General features: G+C 41.2%; 1 protein-coding gene across 5 annotated transcripts in view; it reads right to left on the reverse strand.

Annotated features, from left to right (window-relative positions):
- LOC146690597 (phospholipid-transporting ATPase IH-like) overlaps positions 1-9,503 on the reverse strand; it is a 35,387-nt gene extending 25,884 nt beyond the window's left edge. For 3 of the 5 annotated variants that reach the window (XM_085435772.1, XM_085435775.1, XM_085435774.1), the window contains exons 1-3: positions 8,962-9,502; positions 375-497; positions 45-134 (exon numbers count right to left, since the gene is read on the reverse strand). In XM_085435772.1, the coding sequence (XP_085291898.1) occupies positions 45-134; positions 375-497; positions 8,962-9,000 (252 nt within the window). In that variant the 5' untranslated portion in view covers positions 9,001-9,502. Of the gene's footprint in view, positions 1-44; positions 135-374; positions 498-8,961 lie in introns of all 5 variants that reach the window. The other 2 variants (XM_085435771.1, XM_085435773.1) reach the window with 2 other exon arrangements.
- Between the last annotated feature and the right edge of the window lie 1,995 nt (positions 9,504-11,498).

Here is an 11,498-nt window from a genome sequence, read left to right on the forward strand (position 1 = left end):
ATTAAAGAGAAAAATAATTGTCATTAATAAAGCCGAAATCTCACCTGAACCAAAAATATGACCAAAAAGTAAAAGTTAGCGATTCTTCTGAACTGCTCAAACAGGTTCTTGGGAATGAAGTTCCAGAAGGTGTACTGTGGAAGAGAGTAACAGCAAACATTTAGAAGAAAGGCATTTAGAAGAAAAGAAAAGCAAACATCATAACAGTTCCTGTGCCAAAAAACAATGATAAAGACAAAAAAAGTAAAGCATCCTTTAAAAATAAAAGAAACACAGCTACAAAACAGGATTACTTGGTTGCCTGAGTATAAAACTAACATTGCGTGATGATAAAAAGTGTTACAGCAGTGACTTGTGGGCTGAGGACCGCTCACCTTGGAGGACACAATGCGGTTGTCGGGATAACGCTGAGGGATGTACGCCTCAGCTCCTGGAGGGGGTTCTTTATGCCCGATATACACCGTCCGACTGTCCACCCAGATCTCCTCCCCGACACACTGCAGAAGAAAGAAATAACATGCAGATATAAATAGCAATAGAAGGTGGGGACAAGAAACTGGGTTATAGGGCTGTGCGATATGACCAAAATCTCATATCCCGATATTAAGACATCTATGTCCGATAACGATATAAATCACAAAAATTTAACATTTTCTATAAATTCTGTAAATCTCGGGCAGTTCGACTTGCGTGAAGTGTTTCCAGCTGGGCGTCGTGTACCTGGAGTTGAGTGTTTTAACTGATGCATGAAACTATACATTTTTAGACATAAGTTGTAACGGCGCCGTTTTCTTTGTAAGTATTTATTACACGGCGTGCTGCGGGGAAAAGCCTGTTCTAACGTTTGAGTCTAAAGTTGTTGTTTTTTTAGCACCTGGCGGCTCTTTTTTTTACTTCTCATCCGTAAATAATCTGCTCTTTCACGTGATTCAGTTTATTTTGAAAAGTCTCAACAGGCTCTTGAGCTTTATTGTGGCTAAGGACAACACATAAAAACAAACGCTTGTCTGTCTGTAGTGTGGTTCTATTAAATATAAGAGAAAGTGAGAACTTTAAGAAATTAATATAGCCACTACAGTGACCATCAAAATAATGAAAAAAATATTGCCGTAAACAGTTTATTTTGCAACACCACGAAGCAAACGATAGCGTAAAATGAAACAATAGATGCTTTTATATCTTCATCCGATATATATCGTTATATCGAACAGCCCTACTGGGTTATATCACAAAGTGTCCGATTACAATTAATGACCTCCTTGCTATTATCTGGCTTACATCAATTGAAACGATGCAGCTGAATAACACCAACATTTTACCAGCACCTCCTTAAAACATGACTTCACAGCGTGGAAGCATAGTTTACCGGTATATGAGCAGCCAGTATACATTATTGTAGATAATATACAACTAATCAAAAAATACTTGCAAACAGTATTTATACATTTTTTTGATTAGAATCAAGAAAAACAGAGTCCTAGATGAAAAACTGCAACAGAATGTTACACAAGACTGTGTTACACGACTTCTGTGACTTCTTTTAACAAACAACTTTACAGACAAGACAAGCCAAATTGAAGGATGTGTTAATGTTTGTGATGCGTGTAGGTGGGTTCGGCTCTGAGTCACGGTAGAGTGGATTTGTCATTTATCTTTTTCTTCCTGCAGAACAGTCAGGATATTCTGCAGTCAGCCCTCTGCTCTCTTCCATCTGCACAGGTCCAAAACACAGCTATGTTGTTGCTCTTACAATTTTCAACTGATTCAGTGGCTTGACTTTAAAAAATTAAATACACATCAGTTCCCGTGCATGCAAACCATCCCCAGGCCTTAACAGAATGCACTGTGGGACTTCACCGCAGCACATTTTTTCTCAGAGATGTCCCACATTAAAAGCTACTGCAGTAACAGAGCTCTCCGAGACAAAACAAGAATCACGAGACCAGGATTTGGCTGTTTGTGTCTACACGAGTCCTAATGTTTTGGCCTGAGTGGGCACCGTTAGTGTAGACTTTGGCAAAGCGGCCGACCTGACACAGCTCAAAGCAGAAGTGTTGACCATTAGCAGAAAAGTTCTGGAACAAGCACTTTAGAGGAAGTAGCGCTTCACTGCTTCAAACGTCCTCAACATTTTGGCAGAGACGTAGCTCATTATTGTCAGTGAGAAAACCCCCCCCCCCAACTTCTAATACATTTGTGCTCAGTCCACAGCACGTACATGTCCCAAATGTGTTTCCTGTCAACTTAATCCACAAGTTTTAACAAGTTTAAGATCAAATGAAGGTTAATGCAGCATCACAGTGAATTCAACGCAAGATGAGACACCCAAATAGCTAACTGCAAAACTTAAAAGCAAAGAGACCCAGATCCTGGCATCAGATGCTTGGCAGTGAGATAAAAATAGACACAGATCCAACAGTGTCAGCCGACTGGAGACCCCTCCAAACTATTACGGGGTGGGGGAGCAGCATGACCCAGACAAACACTGAAAATGGAAAGAAACCGAAAGAAACTCAAAGTAAGGCAGAAACCGAAAGCAGCAAAAGCAGAGAACAGGAAGAAATCAGCAACAACAGATTTCTACAGAAGAAAAAGGGTAACAAGGACAAAGAAAAGGATGTATAGGGAGAGTAACGGGGAGAGAAGGTGGGGCTGAGGGCAAAAATAGAAGCAGTTGTCACTGACATGATGCAGCATGTGCGAGTAATCTTTCATTTATTTATTTTTTGTAAAGGGAACTGACCAAATCAAACAGCTGTCCTGGTAATATTAAGCCACCTAACCTTGAGCCTTAGTTGTTTACTTTAAACGTCTTATAAATACCCGACATAACCACGATGTGCAAAGGAATTTCATGTTCATGTTAATACCAAAACAACAACAACAACAACAACAAAAAAAAAACTTGGTTACAATCAAACTCTCTGACCATACAGTACATTTGATGGTTTAATATTAAGAGCAGTGTATTGGACCAAGGACGGCTTTGTACAATTTGTTATAGTGCTTGCATCAAATCAAGCTAAGGATGTGATCCATTCAAAGGACAAACCGGGGATCTAAATGGGAGGCTGGAGAATAGAAAGCACTGTCAACTAAAAGGGCAAATTCCAAATACTTCTAATTTGGCATTGCAGGTTTTTCCTGCTATAGAAAGGGCCTTTGGTGGGAGGTTCACTTTATTTGACAAGAGGAAGCTACTTTCAGCTGGTCCCTTGTCACATGGGGTAGTTCCACATATTTGATTTGACAGAGTTTGGCTTTTTGAACCAGTGACCTTTCAGTGGCCAAGTAAATGCATAAACCATATGCATTTTTCACCTTAATTGACAGCAATAAAGACACCAAGCAGGACAAAACATAAACTACAGGAGTAGATAAAAGTCTGAGCCTGGGTCACCTGATCCAGCCCCAACTATAGGTTTGATCGAAAAGGAAGTCTAATCATGTATGAGGGTGGTTATCTTCCAAATCTAAACTGAGAGCTGATAACACACATGAGAGGAGGCTGATAGTTGAAGGTTCTGGCTCCCCTTCTACTTTTGGTAACTCACAAAGTGCTCAGTTGTGGATAATATGGTGATATGAAATCTTTACGACGTGACTGACCCTGATCGCTCAGGCCTTTAAATGTGAGGAGAAGGACTTTAAATTCAATTCTGGATTTAACAAAGAACCAGCGAAGAGAAGTCAGTAAGAGAGAAATGTGATCTGTCTTCCTGTTAGTGCTCTTGCAGCAGCATTTTGGTTCAACTGGAGACTTTCCATAAAGCTATCAGGAAAACCCGACTATAAGGAATTACAATAATCTAGCCTCAGATTCGTTATGCATTAGTGGGAGTTCAGGTTAAAGTTTTGCACTGTAATCAGGACAAATGTGGAAAATGGTCATTGCTATTTCAATGAAATTGCTCGCTTACATCTTAAACATTCTAAATATTTACTTCTGTCTATTTCTACATTAGTTCAACCATTCTTCAAATCCACAGCTCTCTGAATTCACCATCCATCTCCCCCATATTTCTATCTGCAGTGTTTTCTCCCTTTGTTCCTATCATCTCCTGGCAGCGAGTGTCACATTATGACAGCGTGACTGTGGGAGAGGAATGGAGGAAGACGCAGAGAGATTGCATTGTGGTGTGCAGTTATCTGATCATTAATCCTCACTGATCCGTATCAACCCGTGTCCCACAGCTCCCTCTTCACTCTGCTGCTCCAACAGACAAAGTGGCTTGGTGGCTGGTAGCAGGACATGGAGGCTTTGTCTTTATTAACAACCCCAACCAGCAGAGCGACGGGTCTTACATCACCATCAATCATCAACAATGACAGGATATACTTTATTACAGCAAAGAATAAAAAATTAAATTAAAGAAACCACCACTACAACTTTCCCTTTTATGTTTCTGCACTGTGTGAAGCACTCCTATTAGGTAGGTGCTTTGCCATTTGTTTATAATTCGAAATGCTGCTTTAGAAAGCCATGAGAGTATTTCCAGATCTAGCATTGTGTAATAATGTGCCTACCATTCACACAGGCTTTGCTCCATAAGCACTTAATGGCACCATGAATGCATACATTTTCATTACGAAAACGCCAACTCGACCCCAGCAGTGCCATCTATGCCACCTCTGTGATGCGGTGCCTTTCTACTAGAGAGGGGCAATAAAAGACATACGCCATTAACTGGCTTGATTATATGGTCATGTCTCATACTTCCTCCACTGCCGAGTCATGCTGTGCTGCACGCAGCATGTTTAGCAGTGATCCTTCATTAACCGACAGATCAAATTCCTCTGAGCGAGCCTTACCTTAATGAACTCCTCATGCTAACATAGAATGGACAACGTACACAACTCCAGAGCAGGACGTGATGCTGTTTAGCTTTATTCAAAACAGAAGCTAGCGACCATATTATTAAGCAATTTTAGCTCGTTTTAAAATATATATTGCTACAGAGCCTCAGAAATGTTATCTTTGAGTATTATGTGGATGCTACAGTGACTCCATGCATAACTGTCTCTCATCACCTGGTGCATTTCTTTAGTTTAATTGGCACGATTCAACTTTTAATTTTACTGCTGCTGTAACCCATCGATATTAGCCATCTAATGGACTCTGTTGCACTCTAATGAGCAAAGCAAGTAATTCTGTGTAAATTTGGGGTGGTAACACTAAAACAAATGCAATAACCTATTAACAGAGGCTTTGAAGTCTGTTGTCGCACTGAACACGGATAAGAAAAAGGAGCCTGAGGATCTTGATCAAAAAAAAAAAGACACTCATTAGTCACTGATCGCCACAGCAATACAGTACGCAGAGACTTCTACAGCATGTCTGCAGGTTCATTAGGCAAAGAGACAGATCACAGAGGCTTCATTATAATGGCTGCTGATCGAACATGTAAGATTTTTTCCTCAATTTAATGCTCTGATACAACATTAGTCAAGTGATTATGAGACTGGATTAGTGTCCCAGAAAATATCCACAGTATCCTCTTGGTGTTTTTTTATTTGGTTTAATGAGACTTATTAGACTCTGTTGTTTATCAAATTTATTTTTGGGGGGTATAAAGTGAAATGAAAAAGGAAGTGGTAAAATAGGGAGAGAACATGGCTCCTAAGGACAATATGGGCATTTAGGGATTCTAATCATTCATTAAAAATTGTGTTTGGGACAAATAATTATACAGGCGCAAACAAACAAGCAAAAAAGGGAATGGTGACCCTTCAGCCCGCGCACAGCATTTCAAAAGCATTAAAGAGCCACCGGATACCTCATAACACAAACACCGGCAACATTATCAAAGGATAAATATGAGCTGATTACTTTAACATGACAACATTTGTATTCCGCTGTTGTCCCAGCTTCCTCTCCCACTTCAGCTCGCTGTGATCCAACAGTTACATAAGTCTTTAATCCAGCTGTGCTACTTCTCCTGTCCCTCTCCTCTCTCCTTTTCCTCCTGCCACCCTAATCTGCATCCCAAAAAAAAAAAAAAAAAAAAAACCCTCTCATTTTGTCTGCGTTTAACACTGAGACGATAATACAGGCTGGAAATGATGGTGTGTCATAAAGAAAACGTTGTCTTCGGGTCATGCTGCGAGAATCAAAATTTTTTTTAAAAAAATCAGTCTTATTTGCCAGCACAAAAGATGTGTGACTGCTTCCTCTGATATGCACACAGATCAGTGGGCAAAGCTCAACCCCAAACACAAATCCTGTGTGTTTTTGTCACCTACAGCTGCCATTGCTCCACCAGTGCCCCGTCTCCAAAGGGTGCAGCAGACAGGAATAGACTGGCCTTAACTGTTTGTAGCAGTGATGTGGCAAACAGTAATCTAGCAGGCTGTGTTCTGCCTTTCAACACCAGTCAGGACTCAAAGGGCTGTAAAGTTGCTTGAAACCCTTCTTAAGCCCTTCAGCGCGCACGGTGCTGCTGGCACCTTTTTAATCAAAAGGGAAACATCGCTGGCCTTTCTCTTTTTATCTGCTGATTTTGTGAGAGGTCTCAGCATGAATAACAGTTTACATTTAGAGATAAGATAGAAGAGGGTTAGGATAGCAGGGGGGCAAGGGTAAATTACAGCTATATACAGCACAGTGGCAATAAAGCAGATACGGTTTCAAATATTGAGACCCTGATAGATTGTTGTGGAAGTTAAAAGCATGAGGACATAATTATGCTATTACATGGCATCAGCTATTTCTAATAAGTCCAGCCCCATACACACAAGCACTATCTTATACAGATTATGACCTCATGCAGTTCTCACAGTTTGCAACAGTCTAAGGCATCACTCCATCTCTATTATTACCAGATGAGAAAAGGGCGCTGAAGAGGAAGGGGAGCGGAGATCGAGAACACACATAACACACACACTCAGAGCACAGGTGGTCCTTTTACAGATAAATTTAATTATAATAAAATCTCTTCCTGCAACGACTGCTAACATACCAGAAGAAGTCTGTGTGCACACTCATGCACCTATCAGCCTCTATATCTCAATGCATGAGGGCTCAGCCATTCTTTTATGCAAAAAAAAAAAAAAAAGTTTAACAGACTTAAGTTGTTACGCAACAAAAATGTCCCATTTAAACGTCACGCACCACAAAATCTCATGACACCACAGTTTTCTTTCCCGATATTGTTTGCCATGGTGCACAGGCTCAATTCATCCGCAATTTTTCAGCCAGGGAAGAGGTGAACGAGCATGGCTGAATGCAGTGCATTCCGAGTTTTCATCTAATTATAAAGGCGTATGCAACAGATCTGAACTATTAAAGCAATGAGCAATATTGTTTTGAGGCATCTACAATACTTTGTAGCGTCACTGACCAACTGCCAACATGTTTCAGTGATTTTATAGTTTTTAATGAATCTCTGTTGAAACAAAGACACCTGAAACAACAATGAAAATTTGTATTTATTTATTTTTAATCTCTAACAAAACTAGGTTACACATATATGGCATTGCAATGCTGTCCAGAAAAACCAGGAAGCTCAAAGAGCAGAGTAGCAGAAATGCTTCAAGCAAGAAATCCTGAATTGATGACAGTAAAAATAAGGAAACTAGTTGCAAAAGCAATGGCTCAAAAACCTGCCCTGTGGATTAAAGTGGGCTAAATCAAATTTGCATCCTCTAACGGCCAAAGAACATGCACAGTCTTTCTTTAAACAACACTGATAAATAATTAGAGGGCCGGCTACATTTGGGCAGCAACCTCAACTTGGGTGTACTTGGCTCCATCTGGACTAAATAAAAAAGGTTTGGACCCTGTCCTCATCTCATGTAAGGATGTAAGGTTTGTTCTACTACGCACCCTCATTACCCGAGCATCTGTTATAATACGGCAGGGTTAATAGAAGGTGATACACAACTAATAGGTGCCAAGGCAGTCATCATCCATCCCTCCAGTTGCAAATCAATATGCAGAGGATTTAATTTGTGATTAATTGCGTGTCTATTTAATATTGCAGGATGCAATTGGAAAAAAGAGCGAGGGATCGTAATGATGATGACCTCCCTCCCAGATCTGATTTCCCCTGATATTAGCCCTGCTGAAACATCAGTCAAGCTCCACGCACACTGTCGCTGGCCTGCTTCGCACACATGTGCACACACATAGACACCAAGGGGTACGAAACAGGTTTGAATGATGAGAAAGATAACTCGATACACGTCACTGCACCTGAGCCAGATTTAAGGTCACGGGAAAGGGCCACAGACGGTAGCAGATTTACCAATGCTCTATACGTACACAGTCTGATGAGCATCACTGGGCCTGTCAAAGCAGGTTCCTAATAGTCTTTTTTTTTTCTCCTCTAATTCAGGCTCCCACCGACCAGCTGCCTCATGTCCGGATAGATAATCAGTGGCTGTTGATGACAGAGACTGAGACCAGGCTAACCAGTAATATTATTACAGCTTGCAATCATTACTGTGTGGATATTTCCTGCTCACAAGCAGACCTGATTGCTCATTAGAGATAAATGTTGAAGCTTTGATGGCCTCGCCTTTCTTAGAACCTCATTAACTTAACCTGAGCAACTTCTATCAAGCTAGAGGTGTAAGGCACGGCCTCTCACTTCTTTTGAGTCCCAGCCACGAGGAAGTTTAGTATGCATGCATGCATTTTTTTTCTTTAATTCTACACATTCACCAGTCATCACTGCATCTGTAGCTACTGGAACATTCTCCATTCAGCTCCACAAAAACATCGCAAAGCCCACAGCCACCGGCCTGTGCCAAAAAAACAAAACAAAATAAAACAGCTAGAGTCAAATGTGTATTATTGCAGGAAGTTATTTATCACTCTCACACAAACCCTCTGAGCAAATGTACAAGCAACACGGTTTTAGGTGCAAAAACCAAAGCCATGAAAACGTGTATCAGAGCACTTCCAGTCACCGAGCTACACTTGTGTGACAGTGTTGACAGACACACTGGGGGCCTTACGTATCTGCTGATGATATTCCGGAGCAGGCTGAAATCCATCCTTTACACGGCTACACTGCGCGACAGAGACGTTCAGCTCTCCCTGGATGGATCTTCGTAAGCGCTACCTCGTGTAGATCTTTCCACGAGGATCCATCGCTCACCACCTCCACCGTCGCCGCCGGGTGTCTGCGATAACGAGGAGCAGCGGTCTCTCAGTCACTCGGCTGCTCTGATTTTCATGGCATCCCTGGGAAGAGCCATGCAGCCCCCGAGAAATTACAACGACCCCTCACCAGCGCTGCTGGCTACATTTTACACTGAATCTTCAGCGCTTGCAAACCTCCAAACCCGCGGGTGTTCTTGCAGGGTGCTCTCCGTGTGACGAGTTCTTTTATTCTTGCAGGAGACGGTCCCTCGTGGAGTCTGTGTCCTGCTCTGTGTTCCCAGCGGTGGCCCTCGATGTAGCGGTGCTGCGAAACGTCCAAAGCGCTCATCTGTCAGATGACTACGCTGCGCGTGCGCAATGGCATGTCTGGCGTCTCCCGGGATGTTATATTGAATGCTGCACCGAACGAGCGATATCCACATGCAGAAGCACGAGAGGGAAGAAAACGAGCACAGGTCCAACATCATAAACCCCACGTCCTGAGATCACAGCACGATTAAGCCTGTTAGACCTGGACAACTTTAGGTCAGTCTGTTTTAAAGATGGACCATTCAGGTGGAAAGAAATGCTTACTTAAATAAATAAGTAAATAGGCATAATCAAAATTAGAAAATATTCTACTAAAATTCATACATTCAAACTGCAATCACGTAAAAATGTACATATAAAATAAGCAGCTGCTCCTCTCCATTAGTAGACTGTTATGCAGGAAAATGGAATTTACTTATGGCATATTTCAAGTGCTTATTACAGAGTGCTGTGCAAACTTTTTGACATGCACAAATGTGCAAACATTAATGGAAATGTAGTATATAAGGCAATAACAGATTTTGTACAAATGTAATGAGCTTGAAGGTCAGTATTTTGTATCACCATCGTAGTTCTTTAACACAGCCTGAAATCTTAGACAGGCTTTCTTGTAATTTCTCAAAGTAGTCTTCTGGAATAGTTGACATGAACGACATTCAAAGCCCTTCTTTGGACACTGCCTTTTGTTCTGTTCTCTTGACAGAGAACAGAACAAAATTCTTCAATACTGTTAAAGTGCAGGCTCTGGGGAGCATAATCAGTGACTGATAGTGTTGCATTGTATGATTTGTCTGTCTGGGTATGCTTATACTGCTCTGGCAGCATACACTTTCCAGATGTTATATCACAGTGGATCAAAATCTGGTGGTACTTTTCCATCAGGCTTGACAAGATACCCAACACTAATGGCTGCAACGCCTCTCCAAACCAGGACAGAGCCTCCACTGTGTTCTACAGATGGGTGTAGATGGTCACAGCTGTACCTCTCCAGACCTCCTCTGCACATATTTACAATGATTTGAATTAAAAATTTGGATACATCACTCCATAAGACCTGTTGCCACTGTCAGCATATCTCCATTCCACAGCTTTTTTTAACGATAGATATGCCAGGTTGTCAGATGATAGCTTTTTGGGAATCACCTTGTTGCTGCAGTATTTTATGCCTCTCAAACTATGTTAACTTTAGATTCATCAAAAAATGGGAACAATTATGTGTTTTTGCAATAGGCTGCTGGTAACAAAGTTCGTAAACATACCATTTAAAATTGGTTCTTTGCTAGGTTGTCTGTTATGTGTAGAGCATTCATCTGAAAATGCTCAGGTACAAGGACTAGACAGAAAATGAATGAAAAAGCAGCCAATGCCCATAGAAAAAGTTGGCTGACTATTGCTTTTAAAATTTGAATCTGCAATTATCTCAGATTTACAGCTATTTCAAGTACAGCAATTAAGCTTAAGTTCAGAAAAAGACCATTTAATTCAGATGTGCCAAACATACAGCAAAGCCAGGTCTGCGAAATTATCCAGTCCTGAACACTGGATACAGAAATTAAACGTTTCAGAGAAGCATTTTTTTTCACTGTTTTTCTTTGCGAATGGATCATGTCATACAAGCTCAATTTCATCCAGTATCGTCACTTTTACCATCCTCTTATTGACAACAGTAAGACATTGCTCATTGACCAGCCATTCCACACAAAGGTAAGATGGATGAGTTGTAAGTGGAGTTGTGACCACTTACTTTTTTATCTGTTCACAAGAGGATGTGTTTATATGTATGGACAGAAAATCTTCAGAAAAATGAGTCATGAAGGAAGAAGACCCAAATGTTGTCCAGAATCCAAATCTTTCCTCCAGAAGGGTACCATTCAGTGGGGCAAACAATCTAATTGAGGAGTAGGCAAACAACACAAAACAAGTCCACAAATCAGTCCAGAGGCCACACACAAGAACAAACGAGAGGAACCCTGGAAAGCAGGTAAGAAAACTGCAGGTATACAGACGAGGCTGATGACTGCTGTGGCAGACAAAACACAAGCGACACTAACAAGGGTGATCTGAACAATCACACAAGGAA

The sequence above is a fragment of the Copadichromis virginalis genome, linkage group LG16 (assembly GCF_057382275.1).
Source record: "Copadichromis virginalis isolate Kocher_CV1m ecotype Utaka linkage group LG16, C_Virginalis_male_GT1.1, whole genome shotgun sequence".
In the NCBI taxonomy this organism is placed as follows: domain Eukaryota; kingdom Metazoa; phylum Chordata; class Actinopteri; order Cichliformes; family Cichlidae; genus Copadichromis; species Copadichromis virginalis.